The sequence below is a fragment of the Dufourea novaeangliae genome, unplaced genomic scaffold (assembly GCF_001272555.1).
Source record: "Dufourea novaeangliae isolate 0120121106 unplaced genomic scaffold, ASM127255v1 scaffold1, whole genome shotgun sequence".
Taxonomy (NCBI): Eukaryota; Metazoa; Arthropoda; class Insecta; order Hymenoptera; family Halictidae; genus Dufourea; species Dufourea novaeangliae.
This window is the reverse complement of record NW_015373885.1, coordinates 1,112,546-1,139,872: the sequence shown is the minus strand read 5'-3', so window position 1 is coordinate 1,139,872 and position 27,327 is coordinate 1,112,546. Positions and strand designations below refer to the sequence as shown.

The following is a 27,327-nucleotide window of genomic DNA, read 5'->3' as shown; positions in this document are numbered from 1 at the left end:
AGAAACGGACAATTTCTATAAAACTTGTTGTAAATTATTAAATTTCTTATTATTCAATCACGTTTTATTATGCTATCAAAATCAAGATACCATAACAAAAACTACTACACTGGCCGAAATTTCTATAAAATCACCATGTTTTTTGATGAATTCTTATAATTATTCCATACCAATGAAAAATTTGTGTTTGGTAGCATTTTGGGATTAATTAAAGAAAGCGTACATATCGCTTTCGAAAAATAAATATAACATTTGCGAAATTTCTATAAAGTCATTCGCTTTTTCCATAAGTAAATTTGAAATTAGCAATTGTTTTTCACTATTTCTATATTAATACTTAGTGTAACCTTCATTTCTTTGAATGAAACTACAAAAACAGGTACGATAGAACAAAAAAATTGGTGGTACTTTGAAAATACACCAGCCGAAATTTCTACAAAGTCATCTTCCTTTTCATACTTTCAAAATACCACTAATTTTATTGTTCCACCGTATCTGTTTTTGTATTTTCATTCAAACAAATCAAGGCTTACACTAAGTGTTAATATAGAAATAGTGAAATACAATTGTTAATTTCAAATTTACTTATGTAAAAAGCGAATGACTTTATAAAAATTTCGCAGTTTGTTTTCTTTTGAATTATATTTTTGTTTTTTTTTTAAACAAATGTTATATTTATATTTTGAAACCGATGTGCACGCTTTCTTTAATTAATTTCAAAATGCTACCAAACACAAACTGTGTATTGGTATGGAATAATTATAAGAATTCATAAAAAAATATGGTGACTTTATAGAACTTGCGGCCGGTGTATATGTATATATGTATACCTACCTTAAATGTTGTACGAAAATATTACAGGAGATGAATTTTACTTACATTAAAACCATTTAATATTCTTGATTGTTAACCCGTTAAATTGAAACCTACAGTTCTTTCGTGAGTAGACTTCAAAGATGTTCACGTGCATGGCTCAAAACGGCTCGAAGGGGAGGGAGTTACCTCAAAGCTTATATCATTAACATTTTCATCTTAAAGTATAACTTAAGAGCTTTGTGAACTCGTCGATTCGCGGAATGCATTGAAATTCCTTAATGTCTGTAGTTTAATATCTGGTAGAGCGGATAGGTGCAAATTCTTGTCGATCAAACGTGTCTTTTCTGTCATGGCGCTGAATATTCTGTAAAAATCACGAACTTATGGCTAATAAGTTCATAACTAGAAAATACACTGTATTATTATCAGTAGACTGCGAATTTTATGCATTTGTAGTATACAAAAGTATATAAAATACAGTAAAGCACAAAAATTGGTCGAAGTTTAAGAAATTTTTTATTTTGTTTCGATCCTACTGAAATCCCTGACAGAAGAAAGAATTTTCAATTTTTACCCCTGTCCTTATAAATCACTTTATAAAATGACATTTTGCATAAAAATCCGCAGTCTAATTATCAACGTATTTAATATATCAGCTTGATAAAACATAATTCTCAAATTCTTCTGTTATTTATCTTACAGTAAAAATTAAATGGAGAACATGGTATACAACATTTTTAATACTCTTTTGTGAGATTTTAAAACTTTTCACCTTTTATAATACTAATTATAATATTACCAAACGGGTCTAATATTTACTGCTATATTTTATCGAGTTTTCACGTACCGTGTTGGTGAGCACCAGTTCAAAATATTCTCCGCGAAGCAAATCAGAAGAGAAAATCCAACGGAGATGCTCAAGAACGCGAAAATCGGTGCAGCCTCGTGAATCGATAGAGGTTCGGCAATAAGCAGATTTGGCGGGCAAAATGGTTTTCTGGCCGACCATCTTTTCCATTCACGCTTTTGAATGCCCACGTTCCTGATTTTCGTTAATCTGAAGAGAAACCGTTTTGCAATAAAAAAATAGTTGTCATGTCTGACTAATTTTATATCTAGAATACACACGACAAAGTTTGATAAATGGGACAATTTTGATGAATATTACATTTGTAATACTTTAAATTTCACTTTGCAAATATTATTGTAGCTCAAAATGTACTCAATATTTTGTTACGAAGTTTCGAGTGAAATAACATTGCGTCCCACGATTGGAGGCACAGAACACTCGCAAAAATGATGACAGCATTTAATAAAGTGTACAAAAAAGACACTCGTGGTTACGTAAATCATAATACTAACAATTAATACCAATCCTAATTGTACGACATAATCAATAAAATTTCGGTGGTACAAATGTAGTAGACTGTAACAATGAACAGTCATTATATGGATGTATTGAAAGAAAAGAAATTGATCGATGCGTGTACCCAATTTTCAGTAATTCGGTGAAAGGGCTATTGTGTCTCGCGTAGAACGCCAGGATCGCACGAAAGAGATGGACCTCCGTGAGCTCGCAAATGCTTCGATCATTGAACGAGTGCTCGATATATGGATAAGCGGTGTCGCTCATCGTGTGATAAGCCAATGTTCCCATTGCCACCTTGTCAAGACCTTCTTCTAACGGCATGTACCTTTCGTATTCAGGTATTTTGCTCCAACAATTTTTGTAGAAATATCTTACTTCCTTATCTGGTACCTAATGTAGAGTGGTTCAAGTTTAACTGTAATTTCGAATGGTTCACATTTAACTGAAATTTAGGGGAGTGGGTGGGGGGGGGGTGGTTAAGTGTAACTGAAATTTTGGGGGGTTTAAGTTTAACTAAAATTTGGGGTGGTTGGAATTTAACTAAAATTTGGGGTGGTTTGAATGTAACTAAAATTTGGGGTGGTTTGAATGTAACTGAAATTTGGGGTGGTTTGAATTTAACTAAAATCTGGGGTGGTTCAAATTTAACTAAAATTTGGAGTGGTTTAAATTTAACTGAAATTTGGGGTGGTATGATTTTAACTGAAATTTAGGGTGGTTTAAATATAACTAAAATTTGGGGTGGTTCAAATTTAGGGTGGTTCATGAATTATTGCACAAGTAGCTTCTCCCACACAAACACCTATTCACCCAATGTTTACGCAATGGGTTGAATAGAAAGTTTTTGCGTTTTCTACAAGAAGTCACGACAACTTATTATAATTCAGTAGTAATTATTCTTTTGTTTTCAACACTATCACGTACTTTTTTTATAATTGCATATTGAATTTCGCGGTTCTTCTCATTCAAAGTTAACGAAAAATGTCAGGTAATGGAATACATATCACTGATTGGAAATTATAACTGATCGACACTGCTTCCACACAAACAGTAAACAAGACTTGTAAATATGTAAAGATGGTGTCAGTAAGGTTCGAGTGTATCATTTAAATCAAGAAATTTTAGTGTAGATGCTGCGTTACATTTTGGGCATCCAAAGGTAACAGATGTAAATGATTTAAAGCGACACGTGCCATTATTCATTGCATCATTAGTTGTGTTCTCATTATAAACCTTAATATATTGTAATCACATATTTTTAATTGTATCTAACAGCAAAAAGACGCAAAAATTTTCCGTTCGATAAAATACTTTATTCTAATGGAGTTATAATAATACGATTGAGCGAAGAAATATTTACGGAAATAAATAAAAATATATTCCCAGAGAGCATGACGCCTTGAAGACACCTTTTTTAGTATTATTTTAGGTCTGAGGCGTCTTTAAGTCGTCTTCAAGGCGTGATGTGCTATCTGGGTTTGTTCCCTACCAACCTAATATAACAAATAAGTTTTGTTATATATTTGTTGAACATTAAATTACTAATTATTACCTGTAGAAAGGACCGAACATAAGGTGTATTTTCCACCGCCAATCTCATATGGCTATTCGCCAAGCTAATCAACGAATCGTTCATCTTCTCACCTTTGTTCTTTAAACGATTCGACACGACACTAGCTGAGTAATAGTTCAATATCAACACACTGAACACTAAAATGTGTAGAAACGCGATACGAGCTGCGTAACGTGTCGGAACGAACGCAGAACCTATTCAATGAGAAATTTACATATAACAAATGTAAATAATTTCGGTCGATAACGTTGTGTTAGAACGGTTCTGTACCTTGTTGTGATAGAGAACCTATTGTCAGCAGAACAGACAGTCCGTAAATTTCAGCCGGGCTACGTATCCCTTCCAGTCTTATGAAAATTATTAGAGCACCCATTGCGATCCCTATCATCGTAAATATCGCGTACCACACTTTCACGGACAATGGCTTCAAAAACTGACGCGGCTGTATTTTTATCGAAGAAATTGTACGAAACATAAAGCACGATCTGTGAAAGGTAATACATTTATTTGTCAGTAAAAATGTTTTAGAGAAAAATTTTCGGCACTCGGGTCTTGGAATCGTATACTTATTACGGAAGCCTTCTGATATAAATTATGTCCTTATTAACCTTAGAAATATAATAGAATAATACAAATAAATAAAAAATAATGATAGAATAAACATAGAATGGAATAAAATATAATAGAATATAATAAGAATAGAATAATTTATGAATATTTACTTTTTAAATTCTTTTATATTGTTATTTTATTCTATTCGATTTTTATTATTATACGTGTTTGGATAGAGTGACTTACATAATATGTACATATACCTTAGTTTCATTCCATCATGTCATTATTATATTTTCTTGTAATAATAAGTCACTCAGTCCAATCACTACATCCTAATGTAAGGCTATACTAGAATCACAGCTATTAACTTCGTCAGGTGTTGAATGATACAGTAATACCGTTTTATCCGTTATCATGATTTGCTATTAAAATTTACGATCTAAAAAGGCTCCCACAAACCAACACGAAATATTCGCTGCTGCTGCAAATATTTCGCGTTGGTTTGTGGAAGCCTTAAGACGTTTGCAATTTAAGAAATACAAGAATATATTGATTGCATACCGTATTGGCCACACCGGTCCGATAATATCTCCATGATTCAATCTCTCGATTTTCATTGCGACTGGACTTGACGAAATATCGACGATTTTCCTTCTGAACGCCGCGAAAACCGGACCGGAAGTGTCGAATCGTCGCCGCGCGTTTATTTCAACGATCTCCATGCTACAAAAAAGAAACTGTGAAGTGAATAAACATCTTCAAACGAATTTCTATGAAGTAACATAGAAACGAAGGAAAAAGTTAATTAATGTTCTTATTCCATTCCAGTTTACACGTATCTTAGTTTATTTTGTTTACCCGTATTTTTTATAAATAGGAAGATTAGATTTCACTAGTTAGCTCATTAATGAAATATTCTTTTTTTTGTATTTACGTGAAATTAAAGATATCCGACAGATGCTGTAGGAGCACGTATAAAAATTTCGATCGGCCATATTTAGCTTTCATACTGTACTCCATCATCATATCGTGAAGCGACGTGTTCTCCGGTTTGTAACTGATCTGTAACATTTATTGACACGATGTGTTAATAATTATGTCTCTTATGTATAAAATAACACCTTAACCCTGGCCCAGCCGATGTCGAGTCACTCTTTACCCATGTTTAAATGTGAAGTATTTACAGAATCCAGTTTGTTTTCAGACAAAAAGACTGTCGAATAAGAATTCCTTTTTATGCGAATAATATTTGAAATAAGTCATACACAGGGTGTCCCAAAATAGCTTCGACTCTCCGAAATGAGGGGTTCCTGGGATGATTTGAAACAACTATTTCCTTAGCAAAAATGTTATCCGAAGCTTTGTTAACGAGATATTAATGAAAAATCTACCAATCGCAGCATGTATCCAACGTTACAAGGTTTTTCGTTAATATCTCGTTAACAAAGCTTTGGATAACATTTTTGTTGACGAAAAAGTTGTTTCAAATCATCCCAGAAACCCCTCATTTCCGGGAGTTGAAGCTATTTTGGGACACCCTGTATTTATTCGAACAATACAACGAATAAAAATGTTCTCGAATAACGATTAACCCTGCTTTAACTATTATATAGAATATGTTAAACAACAAATAGTTACATAGTTAACTTACTATATTTATTTAGACACTTACTACAAGCCCAACTTTAAGTTTCATTCCGTGTAAATTCGATCTTCTTTGAAATTTCGATTGAGTCAGGACAACGTTTAAACCCTTCTCATTACTCCACGTTCCGAAAACCGTCACGTTTGTAGATCCTCCACGTTCTTTGCACGGATTGTATACATCGTATAAAATGTAATTGTTCGCCGATGGTACAGCGATCACAACGTCGGTCGCGACACTAAACGCCTCATCGTGGAGTGTTTGCAGGCTATGGCTCAAATTTGCTCCGAAAATCAACCATTTATGCATCTCATCGTACATCAAGTGCTTTGTTGCCTACACAAAAAAATCGATTTTGTTTCATTTTGTCGCATATAATTATTTTACTGTAAACTATTTTTCACTTATGTTCCACTTCTCATATTCGATTCTTCCACACAACTGAAATTTACTTATTTCATTAGGAAAACAGTTTGAAACACCTTGGACTATCTTGAAACAGCTTGAAATAACTTGAAACAGTTTGAAACAGTTTGAAAATAATTTGGAAATAATTTGTAACAGTTTGAAAATAGTTTGAAACGGTTTGAAACAGTTTGAAAAGAATGTGAAAATAATTTGAAAATAATTTGAAACAGTTTTAAAACAGTTTGAAACAGTTTTATGAAAAAAGTTTTTATAAGCTAAAACGGATAATGCGGTTCTCTCTGTTACTACCTCATGGTCGAGATATAGAATTGAAAATTGGTACTAAAAGTGTTTTTTTTTGGTAACCTAATGAATGGTCCATCGACGATTTACATAATTTGGCGCGAGGACACTTTTGGCCCCTCGTCCGACTATACAATTTCATTCTGATAAGCTTTACTTGATGAAACAGAAATACTATTCTATTCTATAATTCAAATTCGTAACTTTAATGGAAACATAAATGTGATTGTTTTCCTTATATCTGATCATAGTTTGAATTAAGATGATTGGACAATACTCTATGGTAATTTAACGCAATAACAGACTCACGTCGATTAAGACTTTAGTGTAACGCTCATGATCGCATCGGGAATCCAAAAAAATGCCCAACTGATGGTAGTCGGCACTTAGGAGATTTTTAAGGTATAAACGTTGATCAGTTATGGAGTCCATTATCGAAGTGTACGTAGTATACATATTATTAAATGTTCTTGCCAGTGTGATGTCATCTGCGTCGCATAAAATACAGTGAGGAACATATTTGGTACAATAACATACACGTACAGTCACTTATGAGTAATAATAATAACAGTAACATGCCTAAGTATCTAATATTTATTTCTATATCTTTTTTATTAGTAGATTTTATGTGTTTATTACTTATTATCTGTATTTGTACCCACTTTCCAGGTCGCCACAGGAGAATCCTACGATTCTCTTCACCTTTTTGAACGCGAAATAATCACGTATGATATTATTTTCATTCGCACACAAAACGCCAGTTAATTGCACTATTAATAATAGTAAGATATAGATTCGATTCATTGTGAAAAATTCAAATTAGTCGAATTGAAATCGAACGGAATTCCTCGAGGGAACGATTTTCAAACGATACTTGGTCAGTCTTGCGCTGATACACTTCATCGTTATTGAATCAGGAATTAATAATATATTTCCTCATCCATCAATCATAGCCTTAATACGATATTTAATAGCACATCAATATTACATTTATTTTCAATAATTAATAACGATTGCCGTGATGTACGTGCACTCCTAGTGTCCTCATGAAGTATGCATACTGGAAGTACCATTACTCAAACATTCTATTACTTCAATATTCTCTCGGGAATGTAAAACCAAATTGTGAAAATTTAAACATAAAAATAAAGAAATATTATACTTCAAAGTAAAGATAATGATTTCGTTAGTCTTCAAGCAATGTATATGTTCGTGTTTTGTACATACCGTATGAAACAATTTGCGCAAAGTGCAGACCGTTAAAGTGTTACAATGTTATAACAAACAAGATTCAACCACAATAATGAAGGATTTACTGCATATTAATAACTATTCGAAATTCAGCCAAATTCAATGTATCCGAAAACATTTATTTTCCTTTTCATTTACAGGGGGTAGAAGGACACAAAAAAAGAAGGAATGCAATCGAACTGATCTACTTTAACTAACATAATTTATATTCTCTAGCAACTCTCTTTCGATCACGTTCAGGGCCCGTCCTCTCAAATAGAACTTCTCACGCTGCATAAATAAAGTAACTTATAAATGACTAGTACGGATCGTTTTATATCGCGCGAACACGATCGCCACCACGCTCTGTCGTTCCAGCCTCCAGTTCCCATTGTCGTCAATGATCACTCTATCGCGAATGATGGTGCATCGTTCGTTGCCAGGTAAAACTTTCCTCGTAACCTATTTAAATTTAAAAGGCAGATGTAACTGGCGAAAGTTGTCTTAACATGGACAGATGGTATGAAATTGTGCGCGAAACATATGATCGATCGAGTATTAGGTGTATCAATAAGTAATTCACTATAATTTCAATATGGTGGCAATACAGTTTAGATTCAAAATATTTCTCCAATCTTCTGCTTGGAATAAATAAAGAATTTTGGTAAAATAGAGTAAGTATTTAAATTATTTCGAAACAAATAGGTAGGGGAACCTGTTGTACCTCGGACATGGTTGTACCACGGTCCTATATCCAATTTTAAATGTTCGTGGATCTCTTTTTTTTTGCAAAATTGCCAATACTAATTTATACATAATCTGCGAGAAGGCCTACAAAAGTTAGTTTGCAAGCGCTCGCGCCACAAATCGAGGCGTTACGACCATTTGAAGATTTTTTCACATCAAAAGTAATTCCCTTTTTTGTTTAAACTTTTGTAAATAATTTCACTTCTGTTCATACAGTTACAACCAGTTATTTTAATATAGTTTCGTAACTTATTTAAACATAGACTGCTGTAGAAAGAAGGGTTTAATCTCTAATCTATAAATGACACGATGTTGTTTTTGTAATTTTTGTACAGTGTACCTTGAGCCTTCAAATCGTATTATACTTTGGAAAGCTTTCTTTTCCAATATTTTATCTCTTTTTTGCCTAAACAGGTAACCAAATTATTAAAGTGTCCCGTAATAAAAACGAAATAAAAAAGTAAATGGTATTGTAAAGCAAAAAATATATATTCATACCTAATTAATAAAAACAAGTCCTATGTTCGAGGTACATAGGGGGTGTTGTACCATGGACATAATTACCGTTTTTTCTTTGATCATTTATAATTCTAATAAAATATATTGCAATCATTCTACAAAAATTAAGTTATGTATCTTATTAATCTGTAAACTATATACAATCTATAAAGTGCGTAAATTATTTAGGATTTTTGTAAAAATAAAAATAAAAACAACAATGTACCCAAGGCACAACAGGTTCCTCTACACAGTTTAGCAACAAGAATAATGGACCATTGGTACACCTAATTGTACAATCGTTTCATGAAATCGAAGAAAGGAAATGTTATCTTACGACGTGGACGCGTATTCACCCATCAGTACGACCGGGTTGTAATCGCAACGTCCGTCTTTGTACTTCTCCCAGTTCTCGCAGGTTCTTGCCTTGAAGCCTGCGGTGCTTCCTATACTTTCCGTCATGAACTGATGCGCCCGCGAATGACTGCAATAAGCTGACAAACCATTCGGCGCTAATACAATACCAATTAATGTTCACATTAAATGCATAAAGAAACGTTCAGAATTTATTTTACGCGGTAAATAAGAAGATCGAGTTTCGTGTGATCAATTATGAATCTTACATTATACATATGTACATAGTTATTCACTTCAGTTTCTTAATTCGTTCCTATTTTAGTACTGTTTGTTGAAACATAAAAGAGTATCACAGTATGTTTACATGATTCTATTTCAATATTTTTAAGTAGTAATTCTGTTTCTGAAATATTTTCGTCAATTAAATATTCCGCAGCAGCTTGTGCATATAATAATAACAAACCCATATAGCACATGAAGCCTCGAAGATGCCCATTTTACAGCTACTTTAGGTCTGAGGCGCCTTTAAGCCGACATTAAGTCGTCAATAAGTCGTCTGTGTGCTATTTGGTTAGTATTTTGTATATATACAACGTATGCATCTTTGAAATAAGAATGGTTTCCTTAAGAACTACGATACTGACGCTAAGATGGAATATAAAATGTCCTGATGTAATAAGATAAATGTTGCAAAAGAAATTGCTTAAGGCACCAAGATTGTAGTCGGTAACCTTATCTAAATTTTGGTAAGCCCCTTGAATACGACCCACTGTTTATATTTACATTACAAAAAAGAATTATCATGTTTATTTTATTTTCGAAATTCAACGTAGCGTAAATGATGGCGGCCATATTGGAACTTGTAGACGGCGGCCATATTAAAAACCGGAGACACCAATGCCTTTGACAATTTCTCCAACTAACTTTAACTATGTACAGACTTCTCCCAATTATCGTCTGGTTTATTCTACACGATTATTGTCCAGGCGTTACCCCCATCACGAGGGAGGGGGAGGGGGGCGTGGAACCTGTCAAGCGCATACTTTGTTGTCCCTCCACTTTTGTTGCCGAGCCTTGGGCTTCGGGCCAAAAACGATTTTACGAGGATCTAAAACATATCTCCTTGTATGATTATTGTCCCAGCGAGGACCCAAGTTTGGGACGATAATCGAGAGGAGTCTGTACATATGTAGTACATGTAATATGTCCCTAAAACATTTCATATTCACTCAAACTATTCTACAACCGTTCTTAAAAAAACTGTCGTCTTCAGAAATATCCTGTATGCATATACCTAAATAATAAAAAATTTCTGAAGTACATGAAGAAGATTTGATCATCGTTTACCATCGACGCTATCAGCTAATATCATCTGCGGGCTATTAGACAAGTAAAAAAATAATAATATACGAAAATATAGCTTTTACTTGTCGTAGGCATGAACGAGCATCCAGGCTGCGGGAACTTTCCGCTGTTCGGGTAGAAGTCAGCGTGACCCAGCGGTGCCAAGAATCCAAACGCCGAGCCGCTCGTGTGAATCACATCGACGAATTGCGCATCGGTTGGATCTAATCGGAATTCCGGGTCAACAATGCCAGAAATCGTCTCGAACAGGGGACTCGCCGGATCTAGGCCTTCGCCGCGATATCATCGTGTTAAGTAAATTGTCAATCATCTCGCGTGTCACGATAATACAGGGTGTCTCGGCTAACTTGATCACCTCGAATAATGACTTAACGGTACACTTTATGAACATTTTCAAGCGTGGAACTTAAATGGCATCAAGGGGCATATTTTATAAGGGGGACGTGTTTTGTTTTGTGGGTGGAGGCATTTTAGAGATCTCAAGGTCACCTTGATTTTTTTCAACGGAATAACCTACTAGTTAACGAGGTATTTACAAAATAGTTTTTAATACGTACTTACTATCTGGAAGCTATAAGTGCTCGCCCCTCAATTTCAATACAGCGATTTCAGTACAGTGATTATTTTGTAAATATTTTGTTAATTATTAGGTTTAGGACGTATGAAGGTAAACACATTTTTACTCAGAATTGGATACTCCACCGATTTATGGTACAAAAAATAGGTCATTCCATTAAAAAAAATCAAGGTGACCTTGAAATCTCTGAAATGCCTCCACTCACAAAAGCTTTTGCCTTATCTAGGCCTAAAAATTTTCATAGAGTGTGCCGTTAAGTCATTATTCGAGGTGATCAAGTTAGTTGAAACACCCTGCATAAGGTACATCCGTTCTCGCAAAATAATGATCGTTGTGCAACGTGTCGCGGTCCACGTTGACCTTTTGACCCGCAACAAACCTGTTATTCTGCCGATACGTCCATCCAAGTAAGCGCCGGCGAAACCGGCAAGGTGCGAGCCCAAACTGTGCCCGGTGATGTGAACGTCCTTGTACTCGAGATTCGACTCGCGGTTCAGAAATTCGAGAAAATCACCGAGAAACTCGCCCACCCGGCGGGTATTGTTCGCGGCCACTGGATAGACGTCGCTGGCCAATACGCCCCAACCGACGACGATCACGTTCACGTCTTGGTGAAGCAGGTACGCTGCGGTTGAAAGAATACAGGGTGTAACAAAAATGTTGCAGGTCTCGGAAATGGGACACTCGTGAGGCGATTTGGAAGAAGTTTTTCCTTAGCAAAAATGTTATCCGAGGCTTTGTTAACGAGATATTAACGGAAAACCCCGACCAATCAGAGCGCGAGTCTGCCGGCCCAGTTCCCGCGGTAGCGTTGGCAACGCGCTACGATTGGTAGCCAACGTTACCGCGGGAACTCGGCCGGCAGACTCGCGGTCTGATTGGTCGAAGTTTTTCGTTAATATCTTGTTAACGAAGCCTCGGACAACATTTTTGCTAAGGAAAAATTTGTTCCGAATTGTTTAACAAATGTCCCATTTCAGGGACCTGCAACATTTTTGTTACACCCTGTATAGTCGGTTAGTTAAGAACGTATCTCCTGGGAGAGGAAGTTTCGGTACCTCCTCCGATGCCACAGCTCGTCTCATGCACACTAACTTTCACAAAGCCCCTCAATTGGGGCTAGGGTATGTATTACCTGGGGAATTTATTACCCCCGACTTTCCAACCGTTCTAACTTTTTTAGGTACACCCTGTATAAGTGAACTTAACCCCTTGCCATACGATTTTTGTTACCACGTCACTCTCAAGAATTACTTTATGGTTAATATTTTTCCAGATGCAAAGGGAATTCTATTCTTATGGCAAGTGTTAAATTTATTCTAAACCTTAAATGCTAACACCAACGAAAGGGTATTTCACATCGACTGAAAGAAAACGAATGATATACATGCTTACTAAATTCAATTTGAAATCGTTATCACCTGTTTGCCTCGATGTTGTAAGGCAAGGGGTTAAAAGAGTTACTTTAGAAATATGGTACAGTAGAACATACACTAAAAACCAAATAAGACCATAACTGCGAAATGACGAGTTTCGGTCTTGTTTGCGCATATTCCTCTCGGTTACCTTAGTTACCAACCTCTTAAACAATTGAGCATCGTTATGCCTCGTGTAGCATCATACACTGAGTGACTGTGAAGTACAAACGTGCCAATTCATAAGTATTCATGTCTTGAGAAATACTTCATTATGTCACCCGATGTATGACAAATCCTATCGTTCCTGTTAGAGAAAGCGAGAAAGTGGGGGAACCAGGGGTTCGAGAGACCTCTCCTGCTCATTCGAAATGCGCGATACAGTTATGCTCTTATTTGGCGTTTAGTGTAGACTATTTCCTAACCTACATATTGCGTGTCCAATTTTTATTACCCGTCGAAAGATGTTTTCTAGAAATTTTAGACAATGGTGAAATTCTGAAATGATCGAGTGACGTCAATAATCGACTGATTTTTTAAATTGAAATTGTGAGTGGTGCGTCTTTTGGGGGATTTGTTATGGTTTGGGTCCCGTACTCTAACGGATAAAATCGAAGTTCTACTCTATTCCCTTTCTATAATAGCACTACGAACTACAAACGTGATTGCAAAGAGCATAAACATTATTTTCTAATTGTCTCACTGACTAATGACTCGCTCTACCTTTTTCTCTGTAATTCACTCGATTATTGATATTCCGTTCTCCATATTTAAAACTACAGTAAGGCTCGCCTACTGTTAACTACCCCATAAGACAATAGAAATTATGATACGATTTGTCTCGGAAAGAAAATTATTTAAAGTAAAACTTTAATTTAAAATCGTGGGTATCTTACGAAAAATTGTTGTCTCAATTTAAATTCGAAGACTTCCAATGTCAGCGCGAAGAGGGGCGTCAATAATTTTCTAGGACAACTGATTATTGAAGCGCGAAGACAAGTCAAAGAGAAGTAATTAACGACGACAATATTTCAGTCAGGGGCAAAGTGTCTTCGTCGGATCGCGTTGGAAGCGGCTTTAAATCGAAATTTTCGCACAGTTATGTCAGAAGCATGGCGTGCGGTCGCGCGAGCAAAAACTTGTTAAATGATCAATTAAGTTGTTATCGGGCTGACCTTTGAACCTGACGACGTCGATTCCGTGTTTACCGAAACGGATTGACCCTGATTGTAATTAAATTTCACTGATGCCACATTGCCGTCGACATTTCTAGAAATTGCGTTCCTAACACGGGGCGCCACCTCGCGCTATTAGCTACAGTTATTCAAAAAAAATTTTTGAATAATATGTATACATACACTGCTGGCCAAGTATTTGAAATTTAATTAATACTATGCATTTTAGCGACACCTTCGATTATCACTATATACAGTAAAGTTGCGATGAGTGCGACGTACTAGAGTCCATTGCGGAGCAGTCATGGCAAGGACAGATTTTCAGTCCCTCGTAAATTTGTTTTTTACCCGAAGCTGAGCCTCTGCTTAGCTTCTGTTCACTCTGTTTTAATTTGTACCACACGGGAACTCCCCCAGTGGTGGGAATAACGCCGTTGCTCGTGTCGCATTCATCGAGGAATCACTGTATTTCGTCATTGTTGCTTTGAATTTACTTAGATTTGAATTGGTTGACGTTCATGGATGAAGAATGTTTTAAAAAACGAAATGTAAATTAGAATTAAAATATTCTCAACTATTCGAAGAACGAAATACAGGAACTAAATATGAGAACTAAAATAAATATAGGGGTTAAATATGGGAACTAAAATAAATATAGGAGTTAAATATAAGAATTAAATATGGGAACTATTATAAATATACATTCAGATAATGGGTATTCTGCTGTATAATATTTCGTTTTTTTTGCGGCAGCTTCTTTCGTACGAAACGAAAGACAGTTGATTGCCTACCGTCTATCAAACCTCGTACCCAGGCCTCATTTCCGGTGTCGCTGTAACCGTGAATGATGAACTTCGTCGGACGACTTTCATTGAGGTGGGACGCGTAGAGGACCTCTGTGTTGTTTAAGAACAATTTCTCCTCCCCAAACGGATTTTCTCTGTTGAAAGAAAATGGGAAGATTAATCGATTAAAATCGGAAGTCTAGTTATCGTAAACGTTTTTCTCCTGTTAAAAATAAATTTTCAGGAATATAACGTAAAACTCCTTCTGTTTCGAAACTTTAAATTACACATAAAGAAATAAGTTGTACAGTATTTGAACACCTTTAATTATAGAGCAAAAATAAATTCGAAAATGTTTTCTAATATACTAATGTGTATTTGAATTTATTAATTATTTTTCATGACAATTGAGGTTCTACTTTTTCTTGAATTAACACAACGCACTTCATCCGGGGAGGAATTTATCTTATCCACAACAACATAACTTTATTTTCTTTTTCGTTCATTCACTGCTTTTTTTTGTCGTATCTCTTTAAACAAAAATTCATTGTCATACACAGAGTGTGTTTTTTTTTTAAGTTTGATAGTCTAATTAACCTTGTATAATTATAGTAAACGTCAAATTACTGTTTTTCTTACAGTTTGAAATTGATTTCTCAATTTACTTTCATCTTACTCCTCGCATTTATTGACATTTGTACGTTTAGGGGTATGACTAACAACTAATATGTATACTTAAAAATATAAATTTAATAATTAACATTATTTTGTCCTTCCTTATCATTAGTGCATACAAGAATGATTGGGACAACCCAACACTATACTGCAGATTTCACGTATTTATACCAAATGCAACTGACGGAAATAGTAATGCAATAACTCAACAAATTCAAATTATTTAATTCATTTGTATCCATTATGAATGCGTAGAATCCATTGTTTAATCACGATAAATGAAATTTACGTTCCATTACTAGCCCAATCAAATGTATTAAATTAGTGCATACCAAATGTCATTATCCAATGGGGTTCATTTCAGCCATCTTAAAATCGTTAACACTAGAACTACCAGCATTGAATGTATGCTAAGTTAAATTGTGTAATATATTAATATATTTAATATATAATGTAATATAACTTAGTATACTATAACATAAAGTGTACAAGAAATTAGAGATGAACATAAATTCCGATGAAAGTATCTCTAGGATTTCAATAATTGCAAAATAAAAAATCTGGAATCCGTCATTTTGACGGGTTTGGTAGTTCTATTGTTAAACACGGACCAAGAAGCTTGTAACTCGTTAGCAAGAGTAGACTCAATTCAGATGGATCATATTTCGATTAAACATATTTGTTTCAAAATAACTCGTAATCGTTCAAACTCTGTGATCTAAAAACATTGATTATGCAATAACCTAATGTAACAGACGAAACAGAATTGGATTCAATGTTTGCTTTTTTAAATAATCCTTGACACAAGACCTACCAAAGCAATCAAAATGACTGGTTCGTAAATGCTTATAAAAGTAATTAAACTGGTATAATAATATATTGTCTTAGATTTTTCGCAACCTTTATTCTAACACACAAATGAAAAAATTCGTTAATTAACTTGCATATTTTCAACCTGATAGAAAGAAAAACACAAATTCATCTTCGTTACTTCTAGTGTCAAAAATCGTGTAAATTTGTCGTCAAAAATTTGCGTGTAGAATCACATCGGTCGTCTCTATTCGATAATTTCCGAGATTTCGCCCAATCTACAGATCGAGGATAGAATAATCGGTCGTGGAAACGGTGAATTTTCATGGGAAATACCGATGGACCAAGCGGAGGATCCTCGAGGCGCGCGTAGTGGCGCCTCGTTTCGCCACCGGGCTCTCCGATCGAGCAGATCGCGGCGAAGACGTTCGCGCGGGAGAAGAATAAAAAAGAAAATAAAATAAAAGAAAAAAGAAATGGAGGCGCGTCCGCGATATTCACGCGTCGACGATAATCAGTCGAGCGTCAGCGCTGAGAATAGAATTCTGCCGACTTGCTGATTGCACGTTTATCGTTGAAAAAATTGATGCATCGTTTACGAACGCGAACGATAAACGGACGGCCGCTCTCCGCACGGGCGAAAAATTCGCGGTTGGTTACCAAGGAGAGACGCGAATTTTCTTGAACGTTCCGAACGCACACAGTTTTTCAATCATGAAAATTCAAAAATTTTCGTCGATAATCGAATTTTAGGACAAAAATTGTTAGGAGACGAGAATTTTCTGGAACGTTTCGAACGCACAGTTTTCCACCACTACGAAACTCTTGTTGGGACTGCGAATAATTTGAACTATTGACTTTGGTGAAAATAAAAAATTTTCATCGATAATCCAATTTTAGGAAAAAAATTGTTACGACGAAACGAGAGTTTTCTTGAACGTGTCAAATGCACCATTGCGTAAATCTTATTTTGGGAATGTAAAAGTTTAAACTAATTGATATTGGTGAATTTTGTATAGTACACTGTTGAATTGAGATCTATTTTAAGGGATGTATGTATCGTCTACGGACACTCTCGTGCACTTTTTTTTTTACCTTCGTAAAGGACGAAGAATGAATGAAAATTGAGAATAGCGTAACATGAAAGGTTGTATTTGTTAAAGGTTTAATGTAAACGAAATGTGAAAGATGAACTGAAATCGAGAGTAAACTTTTGGCAGAAGAAAATAAATATTGTAAGTGAAAATATGTATACTTGAAAGACGAAGAGAAATGATTCTTGCAAGATGAGACTGGAACATCTCCATCTGGATCAATTATTGATCGAGATTGATGAATATATAGGTACAATTTCTACGAACACTAACCACTAATCGTATTTTTATTTCGGAAGCTGACTATCGATTAACGACTGAGAATCTTGTCTTTGTTCCTCAAAATATTTAACTGTCACTGGCTAATCCCTTGATATGTAACATTCATCAACAATTGCATCTTAAAGTAGCTCATGCGTTTGGTGTCGTATCTAGCTAGGACTCCATATGACGCTTTATACTTTTTATCAATTTTACCAATTTAATTTGAATGATTGATATTTTAAACTAATTCAAAATACTGAAATAGAAAAAATATTTACGAATAAGTGGAAAAGACAAAATTTCTTTTTCCTTATTGTAAACAAAATTTGAAAGTTCGTCGTAGGAATCAAAGGAGAACAAGTAAGATTGACGCTCATAGCAGACATGCGTAGAAGATACTGCCAAACGCATTGAAACTTAAGTTTGCATACTTTGATCTTAATTTTAAGTTTTATTTTATCGTTAACATGTATTTCTTTTCCGTGCCATTATAATCCCCGCAAAAAAACATGTATAAACACCTAATTTTTTATGAAAATATCATTTTTTTAACTGAATAAGAAGTGATGAACTTCTCAGTATCAATTACAGTTCCATAAAGCTCGTGTTAAAAAGACATTTCTATGACGTTTCTTTTTCAATAATTTTGTCGTTGACCTTGCGATTTTTTGGTAGCAACCGAAAGTTGAAGCTTTTAAGAATGTTCTGTTAAATTTTTAAGTAAATTTATAATTATTAAAAACTTGCGTGAGCCACCTTAAGGAGGGAGCCTGACCATACCCCGGCGCGGAACACCATTTTTCGCTCACGGACTGCACATAAGTGCTTATAACTACAATGTTTATAGATTTATCGTGAAAATAAACATTTTTCTATTCAGCTTAAGTGTCCAATAAAGTATTCTCAAAATTTCAAAGCGGTTGGTTTAATAAGTTCTTCACAGGAAATTCTCAAATATTCATTCCTTTTTAGCCAGTTTACACCAGGCTCCCCCCTTAAAAAATCATAGCAACACGATTAAACACACAAACGTGAAACAACATTTCCTCATAATTTTCGATTTCCGATGATTTCCTTACAAAAATGTTCACTTGATTTCAATAGAAAAATTAAACACGAAACTTCCTAACAACTTACTTTTCCTATATCCACTCTGTATCAACACAGACATTTGTACGTTACAACCTATCCTCCATTGATCACCATAAGAAATCACTCATCGTAGCACACACAGCTTAAAACACACAATTACCAGAACCAACATCCAATCTCACTACTCTCGCAGCTTCGAACTACCAACTTAATAATCCAAATGATGTACACCTGTGCCATACCTAGTATACAAGTTGAACGTGGCTGGTTCCTGTGCAGCCTTGAACACCGACTTGATGACCGACTCCACATCGTTCAGCAGCGTGTTCTGCGGGTACGTGTACGCTGGAACCACGGTTATAAAAAAAATTTCTGTACAAAAAACGGAACAGTACGTGACGCCCCGTCCAGGTAGCGGTATAAACACACATTCGAAACACCGGCGTGATTGAAATTCTCGAAACTCTGATTATTACCAAAGGACACCAGTTGGTCCGTGGATCTCTGACCTACTGGATAGAACGAGGCCTAACTAACACTATGGTACAATCTGGTACGATACACTCTTTAAACAACGACAAAAAATATAAGAAGAATATCTATATTCTTCTATCACTTGGGAACGCGTTCGAGGAATATGAACGTGTCAAGACCCACGTGGGTCCCCTTCGTTTTACCTGACGCGAGAACGATCGCCAGAAGGATGAGGGTCTCGACTGGTGACATGTCTCTCCGCGCGATACCGCTCGCCGTTGCACTGGATTACTACTGCAGCCGGCTTAGCGGCGGGGTCACCATTCATCCCACCAGCGATTTCTCATCTTTTGATGCTCGATAAATCCGACGCGTTCGGTGGCAGTGTTTGTTTCCTTAATTAATTACGACACTCGTCCTCCCCCCCCCCCCCCCTCCCCCTCTAAGCACCGAGGGGCCCCTGGCACTGCTTCCTAGAAGTTTCTGTTCGCTCTAGAATTTGATATTGCTGAGTCACAAACGGTGCTTTCGACATAATATAGGAATTACGACATTCCTATTATCGACCAGTATTTCTTTTTTTTTGTTCGTGTCGTTTTGGTAGACTAAGGATGTTTGCACGGATTTTGTATTTTAGAGACTGGTTTCTGGAGATCGAACTTTAATAGGAATTTGTTGGGTTTCTCTATCGGGGATTTGAAATGATTAAAACTAAGGGAGAGATTCGCATTGGGGTTTATACAAAAATCGACTTTTGACAAAAATCAGTTTTCGAATTTTTAGAAGAAAAAAAAAACCAAAAAGAAATATAATTAAAGCAGTAAACAAATATTTACACCTATTTTCACATTTTTGAATTTATTTAATATTTATGGAACTACAAAAATATAACAAAATGTAATATACTCCACACGAAACCAAATAAAAAGAACTAAAATAACTAAAATCCATAAAAATATAAATTATAAAAAAACATGAAGCGTCCACTGCATGAAATAAAAAATACTCTTTCACTGGCTACTGAACTTGATTTAATCGTTTTCAGGACATCAAATAATGAATCTAAAATTTTTGTTCTTTTATTGGTTGTCTCAAATACTGAAAATTGGGCCTTCAGCGTCTTTGGATTTGATATTTTTATAAATTCTTCAATTTTTCGAGTACTCACGAAAAAATTCGACTGTTCCAATCAGTATTCTTATCTCAGGTTTTGAAACGGTGCGATCCTATCAGCGCAACTGCAATTCTTGTAAAGTGATCTGTGAAATAGGTACACGCTGTGGTGTTTTAGTAGGTAACAATGCCGAATGTAATTTGCAAAATATGTGCTACCAAGTTAGCATTAAAACAAATATGACGTTATGTTACGAAATGTACATTAATTTATATGGTTCATAAATAAAATTTCTTGTCGAATTTACTGACAGTTAACAACCGATACTAATCCGTCGAAACCACTACTGGGTGAAATGTGTCGAAACTTTTACTCCGTCCGTGTTTCCACGAATGTATTTTCGTAGTACTAACATAAATATCAACGTGGTTGTTTGATAAACAATTTCGTAACGATAATCGACGCATAATGTGGTGTCAATCTTAAAGAGTCTAAACGAAGTCTCATAACTGAAGATAGATTTGGACAGTGTAATCGGAATTGTGATAAGCGATAAGTACAGTATGTCTGGTTTAAGTGTACACACGCTATTAATTCTCAAACTATTGAAAATGCAAAAAAATGCTTCGTATAAAAGTTGTTTGATTTCATAGAGCAAACTTAATAGCAACGCCGGATCAAGGGGGGGTCTGGGGGGGGGGGGCTGTAGTCCCGGGTCCCACGTTTCAGGAGGGCACCGTTCTGAACCTTCGATTTCGTTGTGGTTAAATGCTATTTAATTTTATTTAAAATAAATTTTAATTTGTGAAGACTTATGTATTTTGTTGTACCGTATTACAAACCCCTCCTGCTATTCAACCAAGGAGTCCCCGGAAATTGAATAGTCCTGGGCCACAAAAAATCTTAACCGGGCCTGCTTAATAGAATATTTGAATTTCTTTTTAAATTATTATTTACAGAGATTTCAATAATGTAATTTTTTAAACGGACCTAAAGATATTTATTATCGCCGTGTTATTAAATATTTCAAGACAAATTCAATGACATATTTGAATGTTCTGTTTGAACAACAATTTCTCGGATAATTGTATGAATATTGGTTGCAGTTTCGCTGTTCCTTATGTTGCGGATCACACGTAATGAGTAAAAGACGCTAACCGAGCTAAACATGAATATTATTATAAGTTATATGCTATCACAGAGACCATATATAGCACTAGTAATTTTCTTTTGGGCCGAGAAAAAATTAATAATTCATGACATATTTCAAATTTTTCATACCAAATATGTCACGAATTATTAACTTTTTCACATGATACCTTAATACTTTATTACGCAGAATGTTTAGAAGAATGGATTCATGTAAAACAAATATATTTATTTTTATTCATTAATCCCGGCACTATCTCCACTCCTATTCCTAACATCAATTAACCAAAAAAGTAATAAGAAATAATAAATAATAACAAAATAATTAATTCTAAAACTTTTAAGTATATTGGGGTCTCTAGGCCCCCACTAGGACGCCACAAACTTGCAGTTCTTCCGCCATCTGGGATTCAGAAATGTACCGGACAATTTGGGAATTTATGGGACATTTAGTGGAGCCCCCACCACTTTGGTGGCGGAAATTGGAACAATTTTTAAAACTTTTAAGTGGCACCATCTGGTGGTGTCTTTGCAAACTATCGAAGAAAGTTCTGGAATTAGTTCCAATTTCCGCCACCAACTGGTGGGGGCGTCACTAAATGTCCCATAAATCTACATTTTTTCGGCATTTTTCTGAATCCAAAATGGCGGAAAACTGCAAGTTTGTGGGGGTCTCTAGGCCCCCCACCAGCTGCCTGTTTACAGACTGGTAACCAATTGTGTTTATTACTCATTTCACTGGCAATAAAATACATCGTTTTTATCCTCAAACGTTCAAACGCGAAAATTTGGTTGCTTGTCGAGTACTAAAATAAGTGTTAAACTGAATGTGGTTCTTTCATGCAAGTGTGTCATGAGTTTCAGTGACTTCTGTAGTCAAATGGTGGGGGGCCTTTCCCCTACGTTGCTTTTCCCCCAACGGGAGCCGATTTTGCTCGTGGGTGTATATGGCCATTACATATATCTCGTCTGTCGTTCAAAAACATGTTTTGTTGATGAAAAAACCAGAGAGATAGTGGAAAATGACCGCAGAATAGAATTTGTTTTTTAATAAATGTATAAGAATTAGTTAATTTTATCTACTTATTCTAACAGTAATTCTAACAGTGTATTATACTTTGTTAGTATCAAATTTCTGAAGAGGTACCATTAAACGAAAAAATATACCTTCATTTGAAACACTGTATTCAAAACAACAGATGTTTTATCTGCCGTAGTTTTATATATCATATTAGTTGCATTTACATTTAAAACAATAACTGACATACTTCTACCTCAAATTCTACATGTATACATAACTGCATTAGCAGAAGCTTGCATCGCCTGCATGATTAAACTGCACTGAACTGCGCACGTCACCTGTTTATTCATGATCGTGGTGTCGTGCAGAATGCTGGCTTCTGTGAAGGCTCGCAGTTTTTATCCGTCGTATATCTGTCCCGTGTTTTGACAGTCGATTTAAATTTATAAAATTAACCATATAAGTTAGCAACGCATAAAAATTACTATCGACAAGTGTCCAACGACTATCGTTTCACAGTGTGCGTAAACAATGGGACTAACAACGCATGCTGTCGATGCATTGCAATATTACGAAGATAAACAATTTGTAACGATTGTCATTGGGACACGTATTTAAGAAGCAATAAAAGATGAATTCGTTCGATTCGAACGGGCCAAGCGCAGAGAAAATACTTCTACTTCTCGAGGAACTCTGTGATCTTTCATATCCGCAGGTCCAGCAAAAGTTAAATAAATATGTGAGTACTACTACGCTTCTGACGTTTTTGGCGGCACGCGTGTCTTATTTTGAAAACATTATGATTCGTTCCTAATGCAAATGTTTATTTTTGTATTGATTAATGACGAAAATGTTTTGAAATTATTATTTACACGTAATGACAAAATAAATTGAAGAATCAAAAATCTAGTTTCTATTCATAAAAATAAGTATTATATTCATTTACAATCGAAAAATTTTTTGTAACTCTTAATATTGTCTACATGTAATTCTAATTTAAAAATAATTTATATCAACCTGGTTTAGATGAATTTAAATATCTATTAAAGTATAGATAGATTATATTAAATCATTTTTTAAATATTATTCTTAATATTGATGTTACAATGTTGTAGATACAAACTGAAACAAACATGAAAGTATCTTTTCTGATGCCCATTTTAATAAAATCAGAGGAGATGGTAATTCATGTGATAGGAGAACAAATTTTAGAGAGAGAACTAAGATTTTCTGTAAGTATGAATTACATGTAATTACATTAATAATAGACTTTGGATCTGCATGCATTGTGACCTATACAAATATTGGAATTAAGTAGAAATTTATTTCTTCTTGTTAAGTTATTTTTGAATGAAATTTTTATTAATGTGTTTATGATTATGCAACTGTAGTTTACTTATTACTTCCTGTAAACTTTTAATTATTCTGTGAAATATAAGTATTTATATTTTTAAAAGTGAAAGAAGAAGAATGTAGAAATGAATTTTATGAGTGTTTAAACTAAAACATTTGCAAGTACATTTGTAACTTGAAGTAGAATAGCTTTGAGGACTGTCCTACATTGGTATTACAGTCTGCATTGCAGTGGCTAATCCTTAAATAGAATACATACTTAGAAACCTACATGAAAGAAGCCATACATAAGACTGCTATTGATATAACATTGCAAAATATCACATAAGCCAATGGAAAATCTTATCAAAGTCAATAATCCTTATCATTCGCATATTTCTAGTTTTCCATTTTTTATAAATCCTTATGCCATCAAATATTTTTCTCCTGATAAGATAATACACAATTATAATTTATCTATGCAAGATACACAAAAATTATTGTTTCTGTTAGGTAAACAGGAAGTTCTAAAACACTGATTTATGAGTGTGATTACAATTTAAATGACTAGATATATATGTTTTAGTTATACAATTCCAAGTAAGAATGTTTACAGGTAGTAAATAATATTTTATATAAGACTGTACAATCTAAGGAACCAACAGTCATTGATGTCACAATGCTTGACGAAGAACTGTTACGTCACCTTCAACCAATATGTCCAGTAACAAATTCATTCTTAATGATTCCCATACAGCATCCTAAGCAAAATCATGTAGCTTTGATAGTTTCTTTAGTTGATGAAAACAAAAACGAAGCTACTCGTAAATGTACGGAAATTGTTCAAAAATGTTTTCGGTAAAGCAACTTTTTTGTATCATACTAAAAGGGAAATTAATCATAGCCTTGAGAAGAAACACATAATTACGTATTCTTTTCTTGATATAGATTCTGTCTAGGATTTCTTCTAAATTCGTTCGCGTGTTATGAAGAAAGTCGGTTGAAACATCAGTGTCAGAAATTGCTTGCTGTTTCCAGAAAACTCTTTACGCATTTGGGTAAGATCTTTTGAGAATATTATAATTATTAATGTAATTGTATGTGTCGAATGAATATTTTAAATGAACAGGGGACTTTTCTGATCTTCTGCGGGAAATAATGGCAGAAGTAAGAAATCTAACGAACGCCGAGCGATGCTCGCTGTTTCTTTTGGATCCCGATCAACAAGATTTAGTTGCTAAAGTGTTCGATGGTATTGCCATGAAAGAAGTGAGTTAAAGTCTCCGAGACGAAGCTTTTCACGTCGCGAACAAAGTTTAAGACCCGATTGTTTCTAGTCTGTGAAAGAGATGAGAATACCGATAGGGCAGGGTATAGCAGGTCACGTCGCAACTACTGGTAAATTACTTAATATTAGAAATGCATACGAACATCCTCTTTTCTATCGTGGAATAGACGAGGTTACAGGCTTTAGAACTAGAAATATTTTATGCTTTCCGATCAGGGATGAAAATAAGATTGTTGGTGAGTGAAGATGCAATTCTCATGTATTACAAGAATATTGAGAAACGTTCTTTAAAAAGGTGTAGAATAAACAATAATGTTATCGAAACTGTTCGTCACTGCAGGGGTTGCACAGCTCTGTAACAAAAAGGATGGATTATACTTTGATGTTTTTGATGAAGAAGTTGCGACAGCATTTAGCATTTACTGTGGAATTTCTATAATGCACAGTATTGTTTACAAGAAGATGCAGGATGCTCAAGCAAGGAATAAACTTAGTAACGAAGTAATGATGTATCATATGAAGGTAGAGTTCTGTCAAACTGTAAGAATTTTAAAATGAATTCGGTTTAGTCTCTCTAAATGGTATGTGTTAACAGGTAGAAGAAGATGTTGTTCAAGCACTATTGAATTGTAAAGATGAACATAATATAAAAGATTTCAATAAATTTCAATTTACACCCAGAAGTGTACCTTACAAACATATGCCCTGTTATACAATCAAAATGTTCAATGACTTAGGTCTTATTAAACACTGGAAGCTAAAGTTGTCGACCTTAGCCAGGTATGGGAATGTTCGAGTTTTTAAAAATTAAAATTAATTTTCGTGAACTTCACAGGTTTATACTATATGTGAAGAGGGGATATAGAGATGCACCTTATCACAATTGGATACACGCCTTCTCTGTAGCACATTTTGCGTATCTACTGATGAAAAATTTGCAGCTTATCACGGACAATTATATGACTCACTTGCAAGCTTTAGTTTTTTTGGTGTCTTGTTTGTGTCACGATGTAGATCATAGAGGGACTAATAATTCCTTTCAAACAAAATGTAGCACAGTCCTGGCTAGTCTTTATAGTTCAGAAGGCTCTGTAATGGAGGTAAGGTTGCATCTCCAAAAATGAATATCGTATGAGAAATTTTCTTCATTAATAATTCAATTTTATGGAATTTGACAGAGACATCATTTGGCACAGACTATGTGCATTTTAAACACAGAAGGTTGCAATATATTTGAAAATTTCAATAGCAAAGAATACAGCGAAGCATTGGATTTGTTAAGACATAACATACTTGCAACTGATTTAGCGGCTCATTTTCGTGCTGTCGAAAAACAGAAAGAGATGATAAACAATAATTATGACAAATTTGATCCTAAACAACAGAAACTGTTATTTGAGATGCTTATGACGTGTTGTGATCTTAGCGATCAGACTAAAGATTGGAAGGTTTCGAAGAAAACTGCAGTAGGTAGAATATTAATTATCATAATAATAAACTAATGACGTGTTAGTAAAAGTATTAAACTGGAAAATTGTAATGCATTAGGAACAAATTTACGATGAGTTTTTCTCACAAGGAGATTTAGAAAAGAGTATGGGCAGTTCTCCTATTGAAATGATGGATAGGGAGCGCGCTTCTATTCCAGACCTTCAAGTTCAATTTATCACAAATATAGTTCTTCCACTTTTTACGTGAGTATTTTTTCTACAACTATACTTTTCTAATATTAGTTGATAGGAAAATAGGAACAATAATATATTGACAAACCATGAAATCTTTTTTTTTATTTAAAAAGAAATTCTGTAACAGGAGTCATTGAAAGACTTTGTACTTATTAAGGAAAAATGTTTATCTTCTACAGTATTTTTTCTGTTTCATAGCGATCTTTCTACATTGTTCCCTATGGTACAACCACTTGTTTACGTGCTGAAAGAGAATCGAGATTTATGGGAGGCATCTAAAGTTATATTTCAAAAACATACCCGAACAGGAATGAAAGGTATTAATATTTTGTTGGATTCAACGTTTGAAGAAGAAGTATTACAAATCTATGCTCAAAGTAATAATAAATTGTCAAGGGAGCCTGTAACCAAATAGAAATTAAATGGAACAAAAAAGTAATATTCAAGTGAAAAATACGGATATACAGATATCAATTTTGCTATTAGAGATAGAATTTGTAGAATATATAGA

General features: G+C 34.7%; 3 protein-coding genes across 4 annotated transcripts; 1 reads left to right on the top strand and 2 right to left on the bottom strand.

The window, feature by feature from the left end:
• Positions 1 to 1,044: 1,044 nt before the first annotated feature.
• Positions 1,045 to 7,473, bottom strand: LOC107192800. The gene is made up of 10 exons (XM_015582173.1): positions 7,332 to 7,473; positions 6,979 to 7,157; positions 5,980 to 6,294; positions 5,248 to 5,375; positions 4,875 to 5,036; positions 4,029 to 4,243; positions 3,738 to 3,952; positions 2,307 to 2,575; positions 1,664 to 1,873; positions 1,045 to 1,180 (listed from the first exon to the last, which is right to left on the bottom strand). The coding sequence occupies exons 1-10, from the start codon at positions 7,471 to 7,473 to the stop codon at positions 1,045 to 1,047; spliced, it is 1,971 nt and encodes a 656-aa protein (XP_015437659.1).
• A 592-nt stretch (positions 7,474 to 8,065) lies between these two features.
• LOC107193522 (pancreatic triacylglycerol lipase-like) lies at positions 8,066 to 19,504 on the bottom strand. Of its 2 annotated transcripts, none has more exons than XM_015582991.1 (7): positions 19,431 to 19,504; positions 18,996 to 19,098; positions 14,825 to 14,973; positions 11,823 to 12,068; positions 10,929 to 11,135; positions 9,482 to 9,656; positions 8,066 to 8,361 (listed from the first exon to the last, which is right to left on the bottom strand). In XM_015582991.1, the coding sequence occupies exons 1-7, from the start codon at positions 19,477 to 19,479 to the stop codon at positions 8,304 to 8,306; spliced, it is 987 nt and encodes a 328-aa protein (XP_015438477.1). In that variant the 5' UTR covers positions 19,480 to 19,504; the 3' UTR covers positions 8,066 to 8,303. The 2 variants fall into 2 exon arrangements, with proteins under 2 accessions (XP_015438477.1, XP_015438485.1); XM_015582999.1 differs by having other exon boundaries at positions 9,482 to 9,638.
• A 3,546-nt stretch (positions 19,505 to 23,050) lies between these two features.
• LOC107192717 (cGMP-dependent 3',5'-cyclic phosphodiesterase-like) lies at positions 23,051 to 27,231 on the top strand. Its single transcript, XM_015582074.1, has 12 exons — positions 23,051 to 23,250; positions 23,627 to 23,743; positions 24,460 to 24,701; positions 24,792 to 24,901; positions 24,973 to 25,112; positions 25,181 to 25,367; positions 25,472 to 25,653; positions 25,727 to 25,911; positions 25,967 to 26,231; positions 26,310 to 26,597; positions 26,680 to 26,825; positions 27,015 to 27,231. Exons 1-12 carry the CDS (start codon positions 23,143 to 23,145, stop codon positions 27,229 to 27,231), a joined length of 2,187 nt encoding a protein of 728 aa, XP_015437560.1. The 5' UTR covers positions 23,051 to 23,142.
• Positions 27,232 to 27,327: the final 96 nt, after the last annotated feature.

Bases quoted from the DNA above. Each gene is read 5' to 3' on its own strand.
- LOC107192800 (XM_015582173.1), bottom strand. From the start codon at position 7,473: ATGAATCGAATCTATATCTTACTATTATTAATAGTGCAATTAACTGGC. The intron at 5,037-5,247 runs GTAAATACAAAA...TCTTTTTTGTAG, and splicing joins TCGGATATCTTTAATTTCAC to CATGGAGATCGTTGAAATAA. The intron at 2,576-3,737 runs GTAATAATTAGT...ACTCTACATTAG, and splicing joins ATGTTCGGTCCTTTCTACAG to GTACCAGATAAGGAAGTAAG.
- LOC107192717 (XM_015582074.1), top strand. From the start codon at position 23,143: ATGAATTCGTTCGATTCGAACGGGCCAAGCGCAGAGAAAATACTTCTA. The intron at 25,113-25,180 runs GTGAGTTAAAGT...GATTGTTTCTAG, and splicing joins ATGGTATTGCCATGAAAGAA to TCTGTGAAAGAGATGAGAAT. The intron at 25,368-25,471 runs GTGAGTGAAGAT...TCGTCACTGCAG, and splicing joins GGATGAAAATAAGATTGTTG to GGGTTGCACAGCTCTGTAAC.
- LOC107193522 (XM_015582991.1), bottom strand. From the start codon at position 19,479: ATGTCACCAGTCGAGACCCTCATCCTTCTGGCGATCGTTCTCGCGTCA. The intron at 14,974-18,995 runs GTATGGCACAGG...TTCTTTCAACAG, and splicing joins ACGTTCAACTTGTATACTAG to AGAAAATCCGTTTGGGGAGG. The intron at 8,362-9,481 runs GTAAGATAACAT...AAATTTAAATAG, and splicing joins GGTGAATACGCGTCCACGTC to GTTACGAGGAAAGTTTTACC.